General features: G+C 38.4%; 1 protein-coding gene across 1 annotated transcript; it reads left to right on the forward strand.

Moving 5' to 3' along the window:
- Positions 1-248: 248 nt before the first annotated feature.
- ZSWIM2 (zinc finger SWIM-type containing 2) lies at positions 249-27,021 on the forward strand. Its single transcript, XM_049772929.1, has 9 exons — positions 249-413; positions 1,318-1,394; positions 4,310-4,350; positions 9,372-9,582; positions 18,740-18,991; positions 19,945-20,029; positions 20,771-20,883; positions 22,588-22,741; positions 26,263-27,021. Exons 1-9 carry the CDS (start codon positions 249-251, stop codon positions 27,019-27,021), a joined length of 1,857 nt encoding a protein of 618 aa, XP_049628886.1.
- Positions 27,022-27,588: the final 567 nt, after the last annotated feature.

The following is a 27,588-nucleotide window of genomic DNA, read 5'->3' on the forward strand; positions in this document are numbered from 1 at the left end:
GTTTTGGGATGGGTCATCGGTTCTTAAAAGTTAGCCGTTGGTCCTCACCAACATCACTGACGCTCTTGACTCAAAAGCGTCTCTAGGAGCCCAAAGTCACCTTGGACTCCAGCTCGAGCTCCATTCCAGACCTGTCCACTCCCCGAGACGCCTCTGCGTCGCCCGGGCAACGGGCGCACGCGGTTGCCATAGAAACCGACATCCTAAGAGCATCCTGAAACTGCCGCTGACACCTGCAACCAGGCGGGATGCTGCGCCGAGGCCGCAAGGCCGCCAAGAGGCGAAGACACTTGAGCAACCGCCTCCGCGACCAACAAGACCTGGCGCTGAGCAGCAACATCTACCTCCTGCGGGAGATGGGCCCCACCGGCTTCCTGCTGCGGGAGGAGGAGCCCGAGAAGAAGGATTTCCGAGTAATGACCCTCTACTCGGCTTCCCCCAGTTCTGCTGTCTCCTGGGCCCACCCGGGTTTAATCCCCTGCGAAGTCTCTGCAGGTTGTCGGAATCTCTCCCGACCTGCGAGGTTTTCAGACCCTGGATGGCCCCGGGTTCGATCCTCCGTATCCCCTATGGTCGGTCCTCCGAGCCTGCCAAGAATGATTTCTGAGTGCAGAGCCAGGAGTAACCCCCTCCTGAGAGCCGCCGGATGTGGCCCAAAAACAAAAACAAAAAAGAATATTTTTAGATCACTTTGCATCGTTACTGATAGCTATTTCAGCCACTCTACTAGATGAATGAAATTAGTCTTGAGTAAAATTAAACTGACCGATTTAAATTTATAGATAAAAGGGCTTTACAAAGAGATTAATCCCCTGCCAGGGAGAATTTTCTTTCAGTAAGAAATGTTTCATTTTTATGTTTTTAAAATTAGATTTCCTAATTTATAAGGATATAATGTATAGCCTGGTGCTTGTAATTAATATTGTATTGCATACTGGAAAGTTAGTAAGATCTTCAAAGTTCTCGTTACATAAACATTATCTGTGTAGAATGATGAATATTAAATAGAATTGAAGTGGTAACGATTTCACAACATGTACAAATATCAAGTCATTATGTTGTAACACATTTTATTGAGCTACACCTCAATAAAAATAGATTATCTCCTTAAAAACAGTCTTAATTGATCATGCAAGTTGCTAACAAGGCAATATGGATGCAGATGAAAAATCAGACTGTATCAAGTTAAAATGTCCCAATGCATTAGCAGCTTTAGGTAGTATCCTACATCTGTATATCCAATTTTCAGTTAACTTAATCTTACTCTATTTATAAATAATTTAATTGAAGTTTTAAAGTTTGCATTTTCTTTTAAAGGTTTTTCTAGGAAACCCTCATGTTTGTAATTGTTCCACATTTTTGAAAGAAAAGGAACTATGTAAGCATATATGCTGGTAAGTGACTTTGTAAGGAAAGTCTTCCACAAAGGAATTCCTTTATATATTATACCTCTTGCCTTTTTTTTTTTCTCATGGTTTAAATGCAGCAGGACTAAGGGAATTTACTGTTGGAAAAAATATAAAGTCTGGGATGGGGAAGGAAGTACAGGAGCACTAATGGAAGGAAGTTGACACTAGGAGAAGAATTTGTTAGAAATATTCTGTACCTAAAATTCAACTACCAATAACTTGGTAAATAACAATTCTTTTTGTTTGTTTTTGTTTTGGTGTTACACCAGGTAGTGCTCAGGGGTTACTCAAGGGACCACGTGGGATAACTGGGATTAAAATTGGGTCAGCTGCATGCAAGCAAATGCCCTACCCCCTGTTCTATAGCTCCAGCCCAAAATCACGTTTCTTCAATGAAATTTAAATTTGAGAGATGAGGATAGAACCGAGATTGGTGGTGTGCAAGGCAAAACACCCTATCTGCTGTGCTTTTGCTCCCTTATATTTTTTAAAGCAAAAATGGTAGCAGCTATTCAAAATACTTTCTGGTATTTTATTTCTTTCTGAATATTAAGTTTTACATTGACAAACATACTTAGATATTTTGAGTTTTTTTAATCAGAAACTGAGTACAATCCAAGACAACTCTGTTGAATTTTGAAATGCTTCTTTAATGTCAGAAGCCATTTTTCAGGAAATCCCAGAAATGAAAATTTACATTTAGTTTGAACCCAACTCGCTTTATTTTACTTCCAAATATGAGTACCAACAATCTATTATTTTTTAAGTAAAATCAAGAAATAAAAGAGTAGTCAATTTATATTTCTATGGTTTTTATTTATTTTGTTTTGGGGCCACACCCAGAGATGCTCAGGGCTTACTCTTGATTCTTCTCAGGAATTACTCCTGGCAGTGCTGGGGTGGAGGTTGGTAGATTTGAGGGGTGAGGGATAACCATTTGGAATGCTGGGGATTGAATTTGGGTCAACTTCATGCAAGGCAAATGCCCTAACCACCATACTATCACTCTGGCCTTTATTTCTGTGTTTTATGAAAATAAATTTTTGGCATTTTTTAACATTTGATTCTCAATAAAAAAATATTAAGCATATTCAACTCTTTTTTGGGAGATGAGAGTGTTCACACCATTTCTCAGGGTTTACTCCTTTCAATGCACTCAAGGGCTATTTCTGGAACTGTATATGGTGCCTAGGATGAAACTAGGCTGGCCACCTGCAAGACAAAATCCTTCACATTTTTCTACCACTCTGGCCCTATTTAACTTTTATTATGTACATGAATACTCCATGTAATATGTTTTTATTCTTTATATATAAAATACTTGGGCAAATTCATATTAAAAATTTGGGGCTGGAGCGGTGGCACAAGCAATAAGGTGTCTTGCCTTACCCACGCTAGCCTAGGACGGACTGCGGTTTGATCCTCTGGCATCACATATGGTCCCCCAATCCAGAAGACATTTCTGAGTGCATAGCCAGGAGTAACCTCTGATTGTCACTGGGTGTGGCTCAAAAATTAAACCAAAACAAAACAAAACAAAACAGAACAGAACAATTCTTAATAATCATGTAGAACATTTTAGTATTACTAAAGATTAATCAGGGCATGAACATTCTGTTTTAATTTTGTTCTGATACATAACCCAACTCATATTTAACAAGAAATAATTGGAAATATAATTTAATATTTAATATATTAATATAATGTGTTTAAGTGAAAATTTGATGTATATTTCATACTTAAAGCCATATTCCATTTTAAATTCTATTTTCCATCATTAAATTTTTTTCCATTATACACTAACGTGTATGTTTTAAACATCCTAAATTGGTCTTCTATCCATATCATTACTCTATTTCCAAAAGTAGATTAACTTCTACAGAGGTTTAAACAATACATGAAAACTTATATTCGTTCACTGCTCTATAAACAACACTATATATATTAAAAAAACTTGAATTCTCTCTATAAAAATTACTTTACAGAGCTGGAGTGATAGCACAGCAGTAGGGCACTTGCCTTGGCTGACCCAGGACAGATCCTGGGTTCAATCCCCAGTGTCCCATATGGTCCCCCGAGCCAAGAGAGATTTCTGAGCTAATAGCCAGGAGTAACCCCTGAGTGTCACCGGATGTGGCCCCAAAACAAACAAACAAAAATATCACTTTACTAAAAATGTCTTTAGTTTTATTTATATACTTTCCTTAGTGAATGCTTATTTTTTTTTTATTTTTATTTTTAATTATGAGAACAAGGGTGCAAAGAAAGAGGTCAAGGTAAAGTTACAGTGGAAGGACAATCACCCATAACATAATTCTCAGAAGTCCCCTTGCTGATATCTTAACTTTGAAATTTCAGCCAAAGAACATTAAGATAAATAAGACAGAATCCATGTACAATTACTTTGTCCTTCAAGTCCCCAGATTGTAACCCATTATAATATTTCTTAACAGTACACAAGGCAATCTAAAGCCATAAAACTTACGTAACTCCTTAAACATTACAGGCATAGTATTTTCTTACATTTCCATATACATGCATATTAGCTTAAGTTAACCTCAAATTTTAAGTGAGTTCTTTTTAAGGATTAGAGTCAAAGGAGCACAGTAAAAATGGTGTTAGAGTGGCAATTGTTGTTTGCATAGGCCCACCAAAATATGAGGGACATGGAAAGAAATAACCTTGGCCTAAGTACAAAGAGACCAGACCCCTAGTGAATGCTTATTTTAAGTGTTTATAATTATAACAAAGTTGATAACAATTTTAAATTACTCATAGTGCTTTTTCAGCACTATAAATTCTATAGTGCTATTTCTATTATGAATTAAAGCAAAATTATATCTTTTATAGTCATGTCAAATATAAAAATTTTATTTTGTTTTTCTACTTGTGAATAATAGGATTTTGTTGAAAAAATTCAAACTTCCAAGGACTCATGAATGTAAGTTTCTTTTTATTCATTTAATTTAATAGCACATTAATAACTTTTATTTGCTGTTTTTAAAAATATGCAACAATTTTTAATCTTTTTTGTGGGGGTACACCCAACAGCACTCAGGAGTTGCTCCTGGCTCTGTGGTCAGAAATCACTCCTGGCAGACTCCATGGACCATTATAGGGTGACAGAAATCAAAACTGGGTCAGCCTTGTGCTGTGTTATTGCTCTGGCCTTTATAATTTTTACTTTTTATTTTTACTTTTTTTGGGGGGGGATTGGGCCACACACCCCGTGACACTCAGGGGTTACTCCTGGCTATCTTCTCAGAAATCACTTCTGGTTTGGAGGACCATGGGGGACACTGGGGGATTGAACAGCAGTCCGTCCTAGGATAGCATGGACAAGACAGATGCCTTACCGTTTGCACCACCGCTCCGGCCCCTAATTTTTACTTTTATACAACTATTTTTTAACAACCTGACAACTATCTATAGCTAATTTGTTACTAAAGGCAGTTGTAATTTTTTCTTCTTATTAATAAAATATGTAACTTTATATGTCATTTAAATTCAAAAGGTCTTAATTTTAAAAGGAGTAAAACAAGTCAGGTTTTTAGTAGAATGGTAGTTCATGTTCTAAGCAAAGATTCACAAATCTTTCAGTATCTCTGTATTTGTTTTTCATAATTTTAATTAGGATAAATATAATAAAATAATTTTGATACCAAAATAGATATTGACATCATACAATATTACTAAAATTCATATCCAATGGGTTTTTCATTTTGCTTTTTTTTATTTTGGGGGGGGTTTGAGGTCACACCCAGCGGTGCTCAGGAGTTTCTCCTGGCTCTGTGCTCAAAAAAACCGCTCCTGGCAAGCTTGGAAGACCATATAGGATGCCAGGAATTGAACCCTGGTCCGTACTGGGTTTGCCGTATGCAAGGCAAACACCCTAATGCTGTGCTATCTCTCCAGTCCTGCTTTACATTAAAACTTTCTTTTTTTTTTGGTTTTTGGGTCACACCCGGCAGCGCTCAGGGGTCACTCCTGGCTCTATGCTCAGAAATCGCCCGCGGCAGGTTTCGGGGGATCATATGGGACACTGGGACTCAAACCACTGACCCTCTGCATGCAAGGCAAATGCCCTATCTCCATGCTATCTCTCCGGCCCCTCATTAAAGCTTTTTTTGTTTGTTTGTTTTGTTTTTGGGGGCCACACCCAGCGGTGCTCAGGGGTTACTCCTGGCTGTCTGCTCAGAAATAGCTCCTGGCAGGCACGGGGACCATATGGGACACCGGATTCGAACCAACCACCTTTGGTCCTGGATCGGCTGCTTGCAAGGCAAACTAAAACTTTTTTTTTTTTTTTTTTTTTTTTTTTTTGGTTTTTGGGCCACACCCGGCATTGCTCAGGGGTTACTCCTGGCTGTCTGCTCAGAAATAACTCCTGGCAGGCACGGGGGACCATGTGGGACACCGGGATTCGAACCAACCACCTTTGGTCCTGGATCGGCTGCTTGCAAGGCAAATGCCCGCTGTGCTATCTCTCTGGGCCCTAAAACTTTTAATGTTAGTAGTTAAGCTGAGTTTTGAGCGAGGCATATACATGTAAACTTTAAATTCTAGAACCTTCAAAATAAAAGAAAGCAAAATATTTTGTTAAAGATTATTTAGATTTACATATTTTGTAAGAAAAATGTTGTCATCATAGATGTGTTCTATGCAGTCAGTGAATTTTTTGCTCTACACCACATCCATATAAGAACTACAAAGATGGGCCAGAGAGATAGTATAGAGGTAAAGCGTTTGCCTTGCATGTGGAAGGACGGTGGTTCGTATCCCGGCATCCCATATGGTCCCCCGAGCCCGCCAGGAGCAATTTCTGAGTGTAGAGCCAGGAGGAACCCCTGAGTGCTGCCGGGTGTGACCCAAAACTCCTCCCCCCCCCCCACAAAAAAAGAACTACGAAGATATTTTGAAATTTAGTAATATGATATTCATAAATTAGCCATCAGTATTCTTTTTTTCTAATTCAAAAAGCATTTTTCTATTAAGTTATACTCTTCCTGCCACAACTATTTTATGAATATAATGATAATTGGCATTTACAAGCCATACTACGAAATCAATTAATACTAGTGGAAAAATTGGAATTTTTCTTTTGTCACTCTACACATACCCTTAGAAATGTCTACAACTATTACCACTTTGTGAATTATTTCAACATATTACCAGCAGATAAGTATTTCAGACTGCCATCTAAGCAGCTTTTTGGGATTCTGCAGGAGTTTGAATACCAAATGCCCCCCAATACAGCCTCCCTTATTTATTAGCTTTCCTTTTAATTTAGGTTCTAAAGCTAGAAACCTGAATATTCTTGACTTTTTTCTTTTTCCCTCCTCTTTATATTTTACATATAAATTATAAATATACATATGAAGTTGTTATACATATAAATATAAAGTCATTATAAAAATCTATTTCTGTTCATCTTGCCTACTCTCAGCATCCTTTCCATCTTTCCTTTGCTCTACCCTCATCAGCCCTTTACTGTTCATTATGCTCTTCTTGTTCTATCTGACTGCAATCCATTCTTTCCTCTTTCAATTATTGAGTAATTTGTCTCTGAAATATCATTTACTGGGGCCAGAGAGATAGCACAGCAGGTAAGGCAAGCACTTGTCTTGCATGCTGCCAACCCCATTTTGATTCCTGGCACCCGTAAGTTGTAGTTCTCTGCACTCTTCCATGCAGTTGTTTGTTTGTTTGTTTGTTTTTTTTATGGGATGCCGGGGGATCAAACCTCGGTCCTTCCTTGGCTAGCACTTGCAAGGCAAACACCTTACCTCTAGCGCCACCTCACCGGCCCCTTCACAAGCTTCTTTACTAGGCTTCACGATAGAAATATCATGTAAATGACAAGTAATTTTCCTTCTAGTAGCCATATTATGAAGTCAAAAAATAAAAATTAATCGTAGTTCTTGAGGTATTATTAATTTAAAATGTCGGAGTATTTAATTTAAATTTACAGAGTTTTTATATATCTGGGGGTGCTGTTATCACATCACACACCCACAAAAGTGCCAATAACCCTCACTCACCATCCACAGGATCTTGCCCTTCCACTCTCCCTTTTCCGACATACTTAGGTAATCTCATTTATTTGGGTATCAGTTATTCCCTCGTTTTGTTTCTCTCTGAGTGAGATTATCCACTGTCTTTTTCTTTCATCTTTTCTTTTTTTTTTTTGACATTTTAAATTGCTTTATTTAAAAACCATAATACAGGTTGTTCACAATACAGTCAGGAGTATTTTTTTACAGTTGCAAAGTATGCATGATTGAATTTCAGTTATACAATGCACAACACCATTCACCAGTGTATGTTTTCTGCCACCACTTTCCCTAATTTCCTCCTGCCCTGCTGCATCTGAGTGAGATATTTTCTTTTCTCTCTGTATAAGTATATATACACACACATATATATACACATATATGTGTATGTACATATATTTTTTTCTCTTTTTCTTTCAAATGTACTTTGTAGGAATAGAGCAGAGTGCAGGGGTAAAGTGCTTGCCTTGCATGGCATCAACAATAGTTTGATCTTCATCAAGGCACAAGGTTTCCTGAACAGAGAGACCACTTTAGGGTATGGCTCAAAAATCCACTCCCCACAAATAACAGATTGTTTAGTGTGACACCCTTCAATTCTATCCATGTTGTAGCAAAAAGAAAGACTCATCTTTTCTTCTAGCTGAATATATATATATATATATATATGATATCTACCTATCATCTATCTATCATATTTATATACATATATTTTTTCACATACTTGTTCTCTATTTATTCAGTAGGTACTTGGGTTGCTTCCAGGAGTGGAATTCTAGTCCATGGGTAGTTTTATGTTTACTACTAGTTGTTGCTATTGTTGATGTTATGCTTAGTGTTTTTGTTTGGCAGCCAAACAAGTGTTCTTTTTTTTTTTTTTTTTTTTTTTTTTTTTTTTTTTTAACCACACCCAGCTATGCTCAGGGGCTATTCCTAGCTTTGCTCAGGACGCCTTCCTGGCATGCACGGGGGGGCCATGTAGGATGCCGGTGACTGAACTCAGGTCGAGCGCATGCAAGGCAAGCGCCCTACCCACTGTTCTATCGCTTCAGCCCCCAAACAAGTGTCTTTTAACATAGTCTGAACTCTTTTAATAATAGTATTGTAAGTAATAGTGCCATGGGGGAAAATTATACTGTTACAACTATAAAAACAAAGCATGTACTTTATTGCAACTTATTTTGTAATCTTTATATTAAAAAATGTATAAACGACCTATGAAGAACTAAGGGAAGAGTGAGAGGAAGCAACATGAAGATAAGCAAGGGAATGTGGAGCCTAGTATACTTTGGTCCAAACTATCTGCACTTAAAATATAATTTCTTATAAGGACAGTAGAATGGAAAAAAAGCTCAGAATTCAAAGAATGTACATCCCAAGCGTGCAGACAATATTGCTTCTAAAAGATTGTCCTGAAGATTCCAGTAAAAATATGTGAAAAATGGATCTAAACAGATACTTTAGTAGGGACATAAAACCGAAAATAAACACAATTAAATGAGGCTTTCTTTTATTAATTTATTCATCTAGCAAGTTAATTACCCTAAGTACTCAAATATTTCTATGTCCTAATTATGTATTTGCACCCCTTTCTGTTAATGTTCTTATATGTTGGTAAATATAGAGAACTAATCAAAATATTATAACACCAATCCAAGGTTAAATGTTATCAGTATCATTCCCAAAACACTTGTAATACATTGAGTCTAAAGACATTTTCAGTCACAAAATAGTTAATTGATTTTTTTAAATAAATAAGAATACTCAAAAAGGGGTAAATGTTATTGCCATATCTAACCAAATCTATCTTTAATTGTTAAAAGAAAATTCTAACTTTTAGTTTAAGCTGTTACATTTCAGCATTCTCTGGTTTTGCTACTGAATTTTAATAATTCATATTTATTACTAGATGCTTTGCAGTTAGGTCTTGTGGAAAGTGAAATCAGTAACTTGCTTCAGGGGATACATCAGATTCAATCTTCCCAGCAAGGAAAGAAAGATGAAAATGTGCAGATTGAAGAAGATGGGAAGATCAAACAGAAGGAAATTGGTCCAGATGATATCTGCCCTATTTGTCAAGAAGTACTTTTAGAGAAAAGGCTTCCTGTCACTTTTTGCAGGTGATGATTTTTTTCAATCTCAAATCTTATGAAAAATTTTAACTTAATATATAACTGACTTATGGGTGCCAGAGATTGAACCCAGGGTTTCCACATGCAAAAGCATGAGCTCTAATCCTCTGTGCCTTCTCCCCAACCAAGATAATACATTTTTAAAATAATTTCTTTATCTAAGCACAATGGTTACAAACATGTTAGTAATTGGATTTCAGTCATAAAAAGTATTTCACCCCCTTCACTAGTGCAACTTTCCCACCACCATTGTCCCCTCATTTCCTACCTCCCATCCACCCCTACCTGTATTCAAGACAGATATTGCATTTCTCTCTCTTTAAAAAAAAAAATCTTTATTTAAGCACCATGATTGCAAACATGTTTGTAGTTGGGTTTCAGTCATAAAAAAGAACACCCCCTTCACCAATGCAACCTTACAACCACCAACGACCCCCCCGCCCCATCTCCATCTTCCCCCACTCCCTGCCTGTATTTGAGACATTCTACTTATTTCTCTATTAATTAACATTGTCACCATAGTTGTTAGTAGAGTTATTTCTCTAACTGCACTTATCACTCTTTGTGGTAAGCTTTCATATCATGAGCTGGTCCTTACAGCCCTCACTTATCTAGTCTCTGGGTATTATGACAATAATGTCTTTTTATTTTTCTTAAATCCCATAGATGAGTGAGACTATCCTGTGCTATTCTGTCTGTCTGTCTGTCTCTCTCTCTCTCTCTTTCTCTCTCTCTAACTTATTTTACTAAGCATAATAATTTCCATGTCATCCATGTATAGGAAAATTTCATGACTTCATCTCCCCTGATGGCTTTATAATATTCCAATGAGTATATGAACCACAGTTTCTTTAGCCATTCATCTGTTGAAGGGCATCAAGATACACTTTAAAGATAAAAATTAGATGCTGTTACCAGTCGCCTGAGATCGGATTTCATCAGCTTTCCTGCCAGCGGTCTTGCCTGCTTCAGAAGTGAGTCAGGCCGTACACAGACTGATTCCTGCCAGTTTCTGCAGGATGTCAGAGGCAATCGGCGGTCATCTTGGGCCTTGCTGTTACCAGCAGCCTGAGATTGGATTTCTTCAGCATCCTTACTAGTGGACTTGCCAATGAATACCAGCACAACACGTAGAAAAACCCATAATACAACTGGAACAATGGGGAAACAATACAGGTCAACACCAGGCAATGATTAAAGGAAGATGGTAATTCTGAAGATCCAAAAATGGCCAACCACCTTGTTAGTCTCTCAAAGATGGAGTTTAGAGAAGAAATATGAAGGATGTTCACAGAACTCAAAGAAAGTATAGGAGATGACTAATAAAAATCAAGAGAATATGAAGATAGAAATCAGAAAACTCCAAACTGAAATATCAGGTCAAAAAACAGGTCTGAAAAACTCAGAAGACCAATTAAATGACAAAATGGATAAGCTCTGCAGGAGGGTAACAGCAGCTGAAGATAAAATTAGTGTGCTGGGGGCCGGGCGGTGGCGCTGGAGGTAAGGTGCCTGCCTTGCCTGCGCTAGCCTAGGACGGACCGCGGTTCGATCCCCCGGCGTCCCATATGGTCCCCCAAGAAGCCAGGAGCAACTTCTGAGCGCATAGCCAGGAGTAACCCCTGAGCATCACAGGGTGTGGCCCAAAAACCAAAAAAAAAAAAAAAACAAAATTAGTGTGCTGGAAGATGAGATGCATAAAAACTCCATAAAGCAGAAGAGACTGGAAAAAAGCCTTAAAGCAAATGATCAGACAATGGAAAAATTATGCAAAGAATGTGAACAAATGAAAATAGAAGTCTTTGATAAGCTCAACAGAAACAACTTAAGAATCATTGGAGTCCAAGAGACCCAGGAAGAAAATCTCCAGGAAGAATCAATGGTCAAGAACATCATTAAAGAGAAACTACCAGAGCTAAAGAATACATGTGACCAAATTCTGCATGCCCGAAGAGTACAAACTAAAAGAGACCCCAGGAAAAACACCCCAAGACACATCCTAGTCACAATGACGAATCCAACAGATAGAGACAGAATACTGAAAGCAGCAAGATCAAAAAGGGAAATTACATTCAAGGGAGCATCCTTGAGATTTACTGCAGACCTGTCACCAGAAACACTCGAGGCCAGAAGACAGTTGTGGGACATAGTGACAAAACTCAATGAAATAAATGCTTCACCTAGAATACTGCACCCAGCAAAACTCACTTTCAGGTTTGAAGGAAGTATACATGGCTTTGCAGATAAATAACAGCTCAGAAACTTTACAGATTCAAGACCAGCCTTAAAAGAAAAACTGAAAGATCTACTTTAAGACAAGACTGATCAACAGACACATCAAACTTTGACACAAAGATGGCACCAAATCCCATGACAATTCTTTTTCTCAATGTCAATGGACTAAATGCACCTTTTAAGAGACACAGAGTGGCTAAATGGATAAAAAAAAAAACTCAATCCAACCTTCTGCTGCCCACAAAAAATACACCGGAATAATCAGAACAAACATAGACTCAAAATAAAACGCTGGAGGAAAATCATCCAAGCAAACAACACCCATAAAAAAGCTGGAGCAGCCATACTAATATCAGATGATGTAAACTTTATACTCAGAAAAGTTGTAAGGGACAAAGTTGGACACTATGTACTAATCAAGGTATATGTAGAGCAGGAAGAAATCACTCTCCTAAAAATATATGCACCGAATGAGTGGCCAGCAAAATATTTAATACAATTGTTGACAAATCTAAAAAAGAATATCAATAACAACACAATAATTGTGGGAGACCTCAACACGGCTTAGTCAACACTTGATAGGTCAACCAAACTGACACCCAACAAAAATATACTAGACCTGAAAAGAGAAATGGAAGCAAGAAGACTAGTAGATATATATAGGACACTCCACCCCCAGAAATCTGGATACACATTCTTCTCCAATGTACATGAGTTATTCTCCAGGATAGACTACATGCTGGCACATAAAACACACCTCCATAATATCAAGAGGATAAGTATTTTGCAGGCTACCTTCGCTGACCACAAGGCTCTGAAATTATATGTGAACTACAAAGGGACACAGAAGAAAAACTTTAACACCTGGAAATTAAACAGCCTAATACTGAACAACCAGTAGGTCCAAGATGAAATCAAAGAGGAAATCAAAACTTTCCTGGAAACAAATGACAATAAAGACATAAACTATCAGAACCTATGGGACACAGCAATGGAGCACAGCAAAAGCGGTTCTGAGAGGAAAATAACACAAGTCATAGAATTAGAAAGTGCTCAACAACAGGAACCAAAAATAGGGAGACAGAAGGAATAACAAAGATGAGAGCAGAAATCAATGAAGTGGAAACCTAAAAAACAACTCAAAATATCAACGAAAGCAGAAGTTGATTCTTCAAAAAAATAAACAAGATTGATAGACCATTGGCAAAACTAACAAAGAAAGAGAGAGAAATTTAATAACTCATATTAGGAATGAAAAACGGGAGATCACTTTCAATATTGCAGAGATCCAAAGGGTAATCAAAAACTATTTTGAGAAACTCTATGCCACTAAAAATGAAAACCTGGAAGAAATAGATAAATTCTTGGACTCTTATAACCTTTCATGGTTGAATGAAGAGGATGTAGCATATCTAAACACTCCTATAACTATTGAGAAAAGTAGGACAGTAATCATATGCCTGCCCGCCCCCCAAAAAAAAGCTCAGGCCCAGATGGATTTACCAATGAATTTTTTCAAATCTTTCAAGAGGAACTACTACCAATCCTGGCAAGATTCTTTCATGAAATCGAAAAAACAGGAACACTTCCAAATAGCTTTTATGAAGCCAACATCACCTTGATACCTAAACTAGACAGAGATGCTACCAAAAAAGAAAATTACAGACCAATATCCCTGATGAACACAGATGCAAAGATCCTCAACAAAATCCTGGCAAATAAGATTCAACGCCTCATTAGGAAGATCATCCACTGCCCGGTTCTAAGCCAATGTCCTGGAAGGACAGATGCCTCGTCTCCATGCTATCTCTCCTGGCCCCACTTTAACCCTGTAATTATGTGTTTTATTTAATTTTTTTATTTTATGCTATCTCTCCTGGCCCCACTTTAACCCTGTAATTATGTCTTTTATTTAATCTTTTTATTTTTTTAAAGAAACTTTTTTCCTTTAGATATGTGTGAGCATATATATTGTTAGTTTTTGTTGGGAGTCTGTTTTCTTTTCTCTCCACCCCCCCAAATCCACCAGCAATATAATGTAGCACCACTTCCTCCTGCAAAGACATATTAACATCCGTAAATCTATCAACATCATACACAACATCAACAACAAGAAAAATAAAAATCACCTGGTGATATCAATAGACGCAGAAAAAGCATTTGATAAGGTCCAACACCTATTGTTGATCAAAACTCTCAGCAAGATGAGAATGAAAGGAACCTTTCTCAATATAGTTAAGGCCATCTACCACAAGCCAATGGCAAATATTATCCTCAATGGAGAAAATCTAAAAGCCTTTCCTCTAAATTCTGGCTGTCCTTTCTCACCACTCCTATTCAACATAGCACTGGAAGTACTTGCTATAGCAATTAGGCAAGAAAAAGATATCAAGGGAATCCAGATAGGAAAGAAAGAAGTCAAGCTCTCACTGTTTGCAGATGACATGATACCCCTAAAGAGGGGCTGGTGAGGTGGTGCTTGAGGTAAGGTGTCTGCCTTGCAAGCGCTAGCCAAGGAAGGACTGCAGTTCGATCCCCCGGCATCCCATATGTTCCCTCCAAGCCAGGGGCAATTTCTGAGCGCTTAGCCAGGAGTAACCCCTGAGCATTAAATGGGTGTGGCCCAAAAACAAAACAAAACAAAACAAAAAGGAAAAAAAAGAAAACCCTAAAGAATCTACCAAAAAGCTACTAGAAACAATAGAATCATATAGCAAGGTGGCAGGCTACAAAATTAACACACAAAAAATCAATGGCTTTTTTTATACACCAATAAAAACAGGGAAGAAATGGACATTAAGAAAACAACCCCATTCACATTAGCGCCACACAAACTCAAATATCTTGGAGTCAACTTGACTAAAGATGTGAAGTACCTATACAAAGAAAACCATAAAACTCTGCTCCAAGAAATAAGAGAGAACACACAGAAATGGAAACACATAACCTGCTCATGGATTGGCAGGATTAATATCATTAAAAAGGCAATACTCCCCAAAGCATTGTACAGATTTAATGCAATCCCTTTAAAGAGACCCATGACATTCTTCAAAGAAGTGGATCAAACACTGTTGAAATTCATTTGGAACAATAAACAACCTCAAATGGCTAAAACAATCATTGGGAAAAAGAATATGAGAGGCGTAACTTTCCCCAACTTTAAACTGTATTACAAAGCAATAGTTATCAAGAGCATGGTATTGAAATAAAGACAGACTCTCTGGTCAGTGGAATAGGCTTGAATACTCAGAGAATGTTCCCCAAATATACAATCACCTAATTTTTGATAAAGGATCAAGAAATCCTAAATGGAGTAGGGAAAGCCTCTTCAACAGTGGTGTTGGCACAACTGACTAGCCACTTGCAAAAAATTAAAATTAGACCCCCATCTAACATCATGTATGAAGGTAAAATCTAAATGGCTTAAAGACCTTGTTATCAGACCTGATACCATAAGGTATATAGAACAACACATAGGTATAACACTCCATGACATTGAGACTAAAGGCATCTTCAAGGAAGAAACAGCACTCTCCAAACAAGTGAAAACAGAGATTAACAGATGGGAATATATTAAGCTGAGAAGCTTCTGCACCTCAAAGGAAATAGTGCCCAGGATACAAGAGCCACCCACTGAGTGGGAGAAATTATTCACCCAACACCCATCAGATAAGGGGCTAATCTCCAAAATATACAAGGCACTATCAGAAGTTTACAAGAAAAAATACACCTAATCTCATCAAGAAATGGGGAGAAGAAATGGACACACAATTTGATAAAGAAGAAATACAAATGGCCAAAAGACACATGAAAAAAAATGCTCCACATCACTAATCACCAAAGAGATGCAAATCAAAACAACTATGATGTACCATTTCACACCACAGAGATTGGCACATATCACAAAGAATGAGAACAAGCAGTGGTGGCAGGGATGTGGAGAGAAAGGAACTCTTATTCACTGCTGGTGGGAATGCCGTCTAGTCCAACCTTTATGGAAAGCAATATGGAGTTTCCTCCAAAAAACTGGAAATTGAGCTCCCATACGATCCAGCTATACCACTCCTAGAAATATACCCTAGGAATACAAAAATACAATACAAAATTCCCTTCCTTACACCTATATTCATTGCAGCACTATTTACCATAGCAAGACTCTGGAAACAAGCAAGATGCCCCTCAACAGACGAATGGCTAAAGAAACTGTGGTACATATACACAATGGAATATTATGCAGCCATCAGAAGAGATGAATTCATGAAATTTTCCTATATATGGATATACATGGAATCTATTATGCTGAGTGAAATAAGTCAGAGAGAGAGAGAGAGAGAGAGAGAGAGAGAGAGAAATGCAGAATGGTCTCACTCATCTATGGGCTTTAAGAAAAATGAAAGACATTTTTGCAATACTTTTTAAAGACAAAAGAGAGGAGGGCTGGAAGTTCCAGCTCACCTCATGACGCTCACCACAAAGAGTGATGAGCTTAGTTAGAGAAATAACTACATTGAGAACTATCCTATCAATGAGAACAAATGAGGGAAATAGAAAGCCTGTATAGAGTACAGGCAGGGGTGGGGTGGGGAGGAGGGAGAATTGGGACATTGATGATGGGAATGCTGCACTGATGATGGAGGGGTGTTCTTTACATGACAGGAACCCAACGACAATCATGTGTTTAACGACAATCAAAGTGTTTAAATAAAATACTATTTTAAAAAAGATGAAAATTAAATTGATTAAAGTATTTGAATTGATTAAAGCAGGATAATTTCTTCTTTGTTTTTTTACATATGAATAAATGAATGGCATTATTTACTAAAATTAAAAATAATTTACCTTAAATTGTGACAATTCCTGAAATTTTTAAAATTATTCCTTTAAATCTAAATAATGAGCATTATGTCTAAAATTTTATTGAGTGGATCATTTACACTATTTTCTTTTTTTTTTTTTTTTTTTGGGCCACACCCTGTGATGCTCAGGGGTTACTTCTGGCTATGCGCTCAGAAGTTGCTCCTGGCTTCTTGGGGGACCATATGGGACACCGGGGGATCGAACCGCAGTCCGTCCTAGGCTAGCGCAGGCAAGGCAGGCACCTTACCTCCAGCGCCACCGCCCGGCCCCTACACTATTTTCTAAGGTACTGTAAAGTTGGACTTGAATTATGTTGACATGAGCAATTATTTGATGTAGAATTTTTTAATTCTTTTTATCTCACAAATTTTTTTTTTTCATCTTTTTTTTTTTTTTTTTTTTTTTGGTTTTTGGGCCACACCCGGTAACGCTCAGGGGTTACTCCTGGCTATGTGCTCAGAAGTTGCTCCTGGCTTGGGGGACCATATGGGACACCGGGGGATTGAACCTCGGTTCGTCCAAGGCTAGCGCAAGCAAGGCAGGCGCACCTTACCTTTAGCGCCACCGCCCGGCCCTTTATCTCACAATTTTTTAAGATTTTCATCAACAGTATACCTTTGTTGCATATTTTTAAATTGCTATCTATTATCCAAATTATTTTTCTTGGGGCCGGTGAGGTGGCGCTAGAGGAAAGGTGCCAAGGAAGGACAGCGGTTCGACCCCCCCCCCAACCATCACCACCCCCCGTGCCCCATATGGTCCCCCCAAGCCAGGGGCAATTTCTGAGCGCATAGCCAGGAGTAACCCCTGAGCATCAAACGGGTGTGGCCCAAAAAAAAACACAAAAAAACAAACAAAACAAACAAAAAAAATCCAAAATATTTTTCTTTTTTCTTTTTCTTTTTTTGGTTTTTGGGCCACATCTGGTGACGCTCAGAGGTTACTCCTGGCTATGCATGCGCTCAGAAGTCGCTCCTGGGGGCCGGGTAGGTGGCGCTGGAGGTAAGGTGTCTGCCTTGCAAGTGCTAGACAAGGAAGGACCGCGGTTCGATCCCCCGGCATCCCATATGGTCCCCCCAAGCCAGGGGCCATTTCTGAGCACATAGCCAGGAGTAACCCCTGAGCATCAAACGGGTGTGGCCCAAAAACCAAAAAAAAAAAAAAAAAAAAAGAAGAAGAAGAAGTCGCTCCTGGCTTGGGGAACCATATGGGACGCCGGGGGATCGAACCGTGGTCCATCCTAGGCTAGCACAGGCAAGGCAGGCATCTTCCTCTAGCGCCACTGCCCGAACCCTCAAAATATTTTTTTAGCAGAAAATGATACCACATATTATGAGATTTCTGAAAAATAAGAAACCCCTTTCTCAATTATGCATTTTACTTTAAGAATTAGATTGGGGGGGGGAAGAATTGATAGCACTGCTGCTGTGCATTTGTCTTGTATCCAGCTGACCCGGGACAGATCTGGTTTTGATTGCCTGCATCTTATGGTCCCTTGAACCATGGGATTGCCAGGAGTGATTTCTGAGTACAGTAACTCTTGAGAGCCACCAGGTGTGCCCCTCCAAAACAAAACAAAACAAAACAAAATTAGATTTTTGTTTATGTTCCTTTTTGTTGTTAAGACTATGTTCTTACTTTAAAGATGACAATTCTGTTGATGGAAAAATATATACTACTATTCTTTTAATGGGGAGGAAATTGAGGTTTTTTTGTTTTTGTTTTTGTTTTGGTGGGTTAGCTTCTTTGGGGACCACACCGAGCTTTATTCAGACATTACTCTCCTAGCAGGGCTCAGGAGACAATATGAGATTCTAGTGATATAACGCAGGTTGGCTGTGTGCTGGGCAAGGGACTCTTTAGCTTCAGGAACTTGTTTTTAATTCTGATAAACTAAATTAAAGATTGAGGGACAGATAGATAAGATGTGATCAATATATAACTACAAAATTAGTTCAGAATCAACAAAATTAACATAGCAACATAGAAAAAAATATATAAATGTTTATCATTTACTACATACAAACTATAAACTGAATTTTATTTCCAACAGGTTTGGCTGTGGCAATAATATTCATATAAAATGCATGAAGATCTTAGCTAGTTTTCAGGAAAGGACGTTAAACACTTCCATGCTGAAATGCCCTCTGTGTAGGAAAGAGTTCGCACCATTAAAACTTGTGTTAGAAGAATTCAAAAACTCTAGCAAATTTGCAGCCACAAGTGAGAAAGTACAATTGGACAAACATCTTGGAATTCCCTGTAATAGTTGTAAACAATTTCCAATTGTGGGCAAGTGTTATAAGTAAGTATATCAGCAAATTTATATTCATTTATATTTATATTAAATTATATATTATTAAATATATTATCTAAATATAATATTTAGCAATATATTGATATATTAATATATTATCATTAAATGTATTATTTAAATATATTAAATTTATATTCATTCATTTTAACCTTTAAAAAGCTGTAGGGAACAGTAGTCGTTTCCCCTGCAGTTGTCTCCTGTGTATACTCTGACAATAAATGATAGCTGCTTCTTTATGTCTGACATTGGTGACTTATGCTAGCATAATCAGGAACTCCAGTTGTTTTGCTTTCTTCATTATACAATGGTGTTGGCTCTGCATTCTAGCTACACTAAAAGTCTAAATGGGTAGCCTACCCATCATAAGAGCATTTGCTTTGTTGCTTTGACTAGATTGAGTTTTCCAGCTCAAAGCAATGCTAGGCCTTCCATTCCGTGTGACTTCTTCAACCATCATTAAGTTTAGTGCCACAGCCTCATAAGAGCCATCTCTTCTAGAATCTCCAAAAAGAATTGCATTCTCTGGACTTCTTAATTTTATCCTATGTCAAGCTACTGTCCCTACAAAACAATTGGATAACAGCCACTAAATTTGTTATCATTTGTTACAGTAGAAATTGGAAAATTAAAACTGTGTGGGGCCGAAGAGATAGTGAAGTGATAGGGCATTTGCCTTAGATGCTGAAGGACGGTGGTTCTAGTCCCGGCATCCCATATGGTCCCCTGAGCCTTCCAGGAGCAATTTCTGAGCATAGAGCCAGGAGTAACCCCTGAGCACTGCCGGGTGTGACCCAAAAACCAAAAAAAAAAAAATTAAAACAGTGTGAGATCAAATGGGCCTTATCATGTTTGCACATTTCCTGGGAAATTGTGATCAGATTTTTTTTTTCACCAATAATAATCAAAGTGATTTGAGTTTTTGGTCTGTTTGGTAATTTTAGGTGTACTGAGTGTACAGAATATCACTTATGTCAGAAATGTTTTGATCACCGTGACCAGCATTTTCACTCATTTACATTTCGTGAGGTACAGTATCAACCTTAAATTTCATATGATGGTTACATTTGTAGTGTTATAATTCTGAGTAATTAATTAATTAATTTAAGAATATAGAAATTAACTTAAAATATAGATTGGAGAGATAACACAGCATCTCAACTCATGCCACTTACTTTGCATGAAGTTGATCAAGTTGAATTTCTGGTATCCCATATGGTACCCTAAGTCAGCTAGGACTAATTTTTGAGCAAAAAGCCAAGAGTAACCTCTGAGTACCCTGGAGAATGGCAAGAAAATAAAGCAAAACAAAATGATTTTAGGGGTGGACAGTAAGATAGTATAATGGTCACGGTATTTGCAACTGACCTGGATTTGATCCCTGGCACCATCAGAAGTAATTCTTGGCAAGAGCTAGAAGTAAGCCCTGAGAACTACTGGGTGTGACCCAAGGAAAGGAGTAATTTAAATGATATGTAGAGTTTAATATTGTTGGGCCCGGAGAGATAGCACAGCGGCGTCTGCCTTGCAAGCAGCCGATCCAGGACCAAAGTTGGTTGGTTCGAATCCCGGTGTCCCATATGGTCCCCCGTGCCTGCCAGGAGCTATTTCTGAGCAGACAGCCAGGAGTAACCCCTGAGCAGCGCCGGGTGGCCCCCCCCCAAAAAAAAGAATTTAATATTGTTAAATAAGATAAATAACTAGTTTTAATCATCAAAATTAAAATTTTCATGATTTGAAGGTAACATATACATGTGTTACATATTACAGAAAAGAAATCAAAGTTGGAGATCACTAGAAAAAATGTCTGATAAAATGATAAAGTATATAAATACGAAAAGTGTTATAGAAGACAATATGCCACATTTTCAAAAAGAGAAAGGGTAAGATTATCAGAAAAATCATATGCTACTTGTATGATGAATATAAGATTGTTCAGTTAGAACCATTTGTATGCATTTCATTAGCAATTATATATTGAGTGATTCTATGCTTCTAACATTATAGAATGAAATGAAAAGCAAACTAGTCAGACCACCCAGTATAATCCTAGAAACCACCAATTAGGATGTGACTCCGTAGTTTCTAAATTTACCTTTGCCACATTTTCTTTTTTGTTATGTTTTGTATTGTTTGGGGATCACATTGGATGGTACTCAGGGTTATTTCTGGTTCTGTGTTCAGGGATCACTCCTGGTAGTGCTCAAGGCACCAAATGGGATGCTGGGAATTGAACACAGCTCGGGCACATGCAAAGCTAGTGCCTTACCCACTATACTGAGGGCCCTCCCTCATCTTTAGAATAGAGATAATAGGGGCCCGGAGAAATAGCACAGCGGTGTTTGCCTTGCAAGCAGCCGATCCAGGACCTAAGGTGGTTGGTTCGAATCCCGGTGTCCCATATGGTCCCCCATGCCTGCCAGGAGCTATTTCTGAGCAGACAGCCAGGCGTAACCCCTGAGCACTGCCGGGTGTGGCCCAAAAACCAAAAAAAAAAAAAAAAAAAAAGAATAATAGGAATAATTGGGAGGCTGGAGCAATAGCACAGTGGTTAGGGCTTTTGCTTTGATTGCAATGGTCCTGGGCTTGATCCCTTTCATTCCAATGTCCCCCAAGCCTACCAGGAGTAACTTCTGAGCATAGAGCCAGGAGTAATACCTGAGCATCGACAGGTGTGGCCCCAAAACCAAAATAAATAAATAAAATTAGAATAATTTAAAAACCAGCCCCACAGAAATTTTATGAATTATAAAATAAAGTAATAGTAAAAACTCAAATAATAATATTCATAGCCATTAAATCTTTCAATGAGATTGTATTTAAACATGAAAGATAAAATGGTTTTCTTAGTAATTAGTTGATCAGAGTAAATATGAACTTAAAACAGCTATTTTGTAATTAAAATATATATCTTAGGGCCTTATGGTTTGCTTTGAAGTAATTGACTTCTAGAGGAACTTTTTTTTGGGGGGTGCCATCTGAGCGGTGACGCTCAGTGGTTACTCCTGGCTATGCACTCAGAAATCACTCCTGACTTGGGGGACCATATAGGATGCCAGGAGGATCGAATTTCAATCCATCCTAGATTAGTGCATGCAAGGCAAATGCCCTACTTTTTTGCACCATGGCTCCGGCCCCAAGGTGAACATTTTTGCCCCACTCTACCTGTAATCTGCTCTCATAAAAAAAAAAATTACTGAGGGGCCGGAGAGATAGCATGGAGGTAGGGTTTTTGCCTTGCATGCAGAAGGATGGTGGTTTGAATCCTGGCATCCTATATGGTCTCCCAGCCTGCCAGGAGCAATTTCTGAGCATAAAGCCAGGAGTAACCCCTGAGTGCTGCTGGGTGTGACCCGGAACCCCCCCCCCCAAAAAAAAAAACACACAACCAACCAACCAAAAAAAAAACCACCTTCACCAGTACAACATTCCCATCACCAATGTCCCAAGTGTCTCTCCTCCCCACCCCACCCTGGTCTGTGTTCTAGACAGGCTTTCTACTTCCCTCATTCATTCATATTTTGTTATCATGGTTCTCAGTGTAATCAAACATGAACATCTTTTTCTCTCGGTTTCTTCTCATTCAGCCATGTGTGCACACCAAAGGGCGTCGTCAAATCACTGCCCCTGTTACTCATCACGAAGAACAGTCACCTGCTTGTTCCGGGATACCAGTGCCGACTTTGTTTAAAGGCATTTCATGTTGGTGAACATCTAAGAATTCTACCGTGTACTCACAAGGTAGAAATTGCATCATTTTAGTTATACTTACCCCCAAACCCCAATTTTCACAAAATGACCACTTCTTAGTTGTATTATGAACAGAGGCAATCGAGTTCAACTGTATATGTAGCAGATCCACAGCAAAGACTTTGAGAAGGCATCCCTGTCACTGAGGGATGAATTCTTTATTTTGAGGGGGGCAGTTAATTAAGTTAATCACCATCAGAAAAATAGAGTTGTTCATAATTGAGTTTCAGTCAATGTAGTATTCCATTGTGTGGATGTACTTTAATTTTGTATCCACTTATCAACCCGCTTTATCAACCCAGTTCTTGGGCACTTAGATTATTTCCAGATTCTGGCTATTGTGAATAATGCTGCAATGAACATAAAACTGAGGATGCCTTTTCTTCATTGTATTTATATGTATTTGTTTATGTATCGGATATATCTTTTTTTTTTTTTTTTTTTTTTGGTTTTTGGGCCACACCCGGTAACACTCAAGGGTTACTCCTGGCTATGCGCTCAGAAGTTGCTCCTGGCTTGGGGGACCATATGGGACACCGGGGGATCGAACCGCGGTCCGTCCAAGGCTAGCACAGGGAAGGCAGGCACCTTACCTTTAGCGCCACCACCCGGCCCCGTATCGGATATATCTATATAAGATATATAGCTCAATTATTATTTTTTGAGAAATGTCTATATTGTTTAAGGAAGAGGTCGTTTTTTATTTGTTTGTTGTTTTGGGGGCACACCCGGCAGCACTTAGGAGTTTACTCCTGGCTCGACACTCAGAAATAGCTCCTGACAGGCTAGGAGGACCATATGAGATTCTGGGAAATGAACCCGGGTTTGTCCCAGGTTGGCCGCATGCAAGACAAACGCCCTGCGCTGTTCTATCTCTCCGGCCCCTAAGGACGAGTTTTGTTTTTTTGTTTTTGATATTTGGGCTACACCCGGCAGCGCTCAGGGATTACTCCTGGTTCTGTGCTCAGAAATTGTTCCTGACGGGCACAGGGGACCATACGGCAATGTGGGATTTGAACCACCATCAGTCGTGGTTTGGCTGCTCTCAGGTAAACGCCCTATCGCTGTGCTATCTCTCCGGCCCCCAGGATGAGTTCTTATTAATTAGAGTTTATTTCTGTATATGCTATACATGAATATAAAGTGGCCCTTTAAGTTAAATTATTTTATCTATTTTACTATTACTAAAAAGAAAAGCTTCATATAGAATATAAAAATTCAAGTATATTTTTGTGATCTTTGGATAGAGCAGAATAACGTTTTTTACTTAAAATGGAATCAAAGTCTAAAGTAGCTACTCTGGGGCAGGAGAGAGAGCACAACAGTAGGCATTTGCCTTGAAAGCAGCTGACCCAGGACCAGCGTTGGTTTCCCGGCATCCCATATGGTCCCCCGTGCTTGCCAGGAGTGATTTCTAAGCACAGAGCCAGGAGTTACCCCTGAGCGCTGCTGGGTATGGCCCAAAACAAAAATAAAATAATAATAATAATAATAATGATAAGAAGAAGAAGAACAATAAAATAAAGTAGTTAATTCTTAGTTAACAATGACGTTTTATTTAAGTTATTTTAATAAGAAATCTGAGACTTTAAGAGCCAGAGTGGTGGTGCAAGCAGTAGGACGCTTGCCTTGCACTCGCCTAATTTAAGACAGACTGCAGTTCAATCCCCTCACGTCCCATAAAGTTCCCCAAGCCAGGAGCAATTTCTGAGTGCATAGACAGGAGTAACCCCTGAGCATCACCAGGTGTGGCCCAAAACAAACAAAAACAAAAAACACAGTAGTAGGGTGTTTGCCTAAAAACAAAAAATCCAAGAATTTAGAGATCTTATAATATCTGATAGATTTTTTTCTTCAAGAAATAGGATTTATTTTATATTTTAAGCATAAATATATAAATAAATATAAATATAAAATATTTTATGTTTTGACCAATAAATTTTAAATTCTTTTTTTTAAAAAAATGGTTTTTGAGCCATACATACACAGCAGTACTCAGAAATTACTCCTGACTGCACTCAGGAATACTCTTGGAGGGCTCAGGGGACCACATGGGATGCCACGGATCAAACCCAGGTTGGCTGTATGCAAGGCAAATTCGCTAATCACTGTACTATCTCTCTGGTCCAAATTCTATTTCTATTACGGGGGGGGAAGGGGTTGGGTCACACCTGACAGTGCTCAGGGGTTACTTCTGGTTTTGTGCTCAGAAATCGCTCCTGGCAGGCTCAGGGAACCATATGTAATGCCAGAAATCAAACCCGGGTCCATCCTGGATTGGCTGAATGCAAGGCAAACACCCTACTACTGTGCTATTGCTCCAGCCCCCCCTCAAAAAAAATTCACTTTTAAATTGTTAGTTCTATTCATTGAAAAAGATGAAAAGTGGAGCTGGAGAGACAGCACAGCAGTAGGGCATTTAACTTGCTTGTGGCCAACCCGGGATGAACCCAGGTTTGATTCCCAACATCCCATATGGTTCCCCAAGCCTGTCAAGAGCAATTTCTAAGTGCAGAGCCAGAAGTAACCCCTGACAGGTTGTGACCTCAAAACCAAAATAAAAGTGAAATAAATAATGCATAAGAAGCATTTTAAAATGATATTGATGAAAGTTTTTATATTAGTGTCAAAATGATTATCGGAGGGCCCGGAGATATAGCACACGGCGTTTGTCTTGCAAGCAGCCAATTCAGGACCAAAGGTGGTTGGTTCAAATCCCAATGTCCCATATGGTCCCCCCTGCCTGCCAGGAGCTATTTCTGAGCAGACAGCCAGGAGTAACTCCTGAGCACCGCGGGTGTGGCCCAAAAATAAAAACAAACAAACAAAAAAAGATTATCGGAGCTGGAGAGACATCAGGGCAGGTAAGGCATTTTTGGCCTTGCACACTACTGACCCAAATTTGCTTCAAAACACTCCATATGGTTCACCAAACCCCACCAGTAGTTATCCCTAAACACAGAGGCAGTAATAAGCCCTGAGAAAAGCTGGGTAATGGCCCAAAACAAAAGCCACAAACCCCAAATAGGCAAAAAAAAAAAAAATAGGTATCAGCCCATTATCAATTGCATTTTTAAGTGAGCCTCTACAAAATAATTTTATAAAACTATAAATAAGGTTATTCTCCATATTTAGGGGTCGGAGAGATAGCATGGAGGTAAGGCGTTTGCCTTTCATGCAGAAGGTCATTGGTTCAAATCCTGCCATCCCATATGGTCCCCTGTGCCTGCCAGGGGTGATTTCTGAGTGTAGAGCTAGGAGTAACCCCTGAACGCTGCTAGATATGACACAAAAACCAAAAACCAAAAACCAAACAAACAAAGAAGAAGATTATTTGGTAATAAGTTTTGACAATAATAATAAAGTAGAAATTTGTCTAAATTATTTAATTTATATATATTCATATTTTATTTTTATAAATAGTTTTTTATAAATATAAATATTTTATATTTTAAATTTATAAATAATTTATAAGCAGGATAATTATAATGATTCATACTTTTTTTTTTAAGTTTCATAGGAAATGTATTGACAGATGGTTATTCCACCAGTGCAATTCATGCCCTATTGATGGACAAGTTATATATAACCCTTTAACCTGGAAAGAAACAACAGTGAATGGACATGCTCATCAGTCTGTGTCTAACACAGATTATCCTCATCAAGAAGAGCCAGAACTTTTTATTCCTGGTACTGGATTAATCTTAAAACAAAATAGACTTGGATTTTTACCTCACCTACCTCAACATATGCCTGAAAATTTGGATACAATTCAAAATCCCTATCATAATATAAGGATAAATAATCTAAATCCTAACAAATTAGAAGAGTCAATTTCAGAAAAGTTAATCACCGAATATAATGTTAGCCAACACTTCCCCAGATATCTACAAGATTTACCGACTCCATCTTTTGGGAAAATGCCATCTCAACCATTTCTTCCTCCTATTGTTCATAAGAACACCAGATATTCTACTGTAACGGAAAGGCCATATATAAATAAAAATTTCCACATTGATCAAAGTCAAAAGACAGTGAAAAAGAAGACCCCTGGTATTAACAGAGAGCACAGCAGGAAACCAAATATATTACTTTCAGATTTAAATTTTACTGTCAATTGCGGTGCACAACCTAGCTCAACTAAAAGGAATAAAAATTGCTTGGAGAGAGTCAGACCAAAATTTGGTCGTCTATCAAAAAAGCCTACATATCACTCTTTAAATACAAATAGTAGTGAGATATCATTAAAATTGGAAGGAGTTCAGTTATGAAAAGATATTTTTGTTAACAGGGAATATTTGAATATTGGACATAAAATGTTTTAATAGAATATAAAATTGCTAGATGATCTTGATAAACAGATATAGAGGTACCTATAATCATTTGCCTCCTGTCTAAATTATACTCAAAGTAGCCCATATTAGTGGTCATTATAAAGACTTAAAACTTCATTTTACTTGTTGTTTTTTATGGGGGAGGTGGGAGAGGTGTTCAGAGTTGCTATGCTCAAGGCTACTCCTGACTGCTCAAGGATCAGTCCTGGCAGACACAGGAGACAGTTTGGGGTGCCAGGGATCAAACCCAAATCAGCCGCAAGCAATTCTTACTAGCTGTATTATTGCTTCAACCCCAGACTTTGTTTCTTTCTTTTGTGGGCAGGGGCACACCCGGTGACACTCAGGTTACTTCTGGCTATGCACTCAGAAATCGCCCCTGGCTTGGGTGATATGGGACTCCAGAAGATTGAACCAAGGTCTGTTCTAGGTTAGCTCGTGCAAGGCAAACGCCCTACTGCCTGTGCCACTGCTCCAGCCCCAGAACTTTGTTTCTTAATGAGT

This window comes from Suncus etruscus, chromosome 5 (assembly GCF_024139225.1).
Source record: "Suncus etruscus isolate mSunEtr1 chromosome 5, mSunEtr1.pri.cur, whole genome shotgun sequence".
NCBI lineage: Eukaryota > Metazoa > Chordata > Mammalia > Eulipotyphla > Soricidae > Suncus > Suncus etruscus.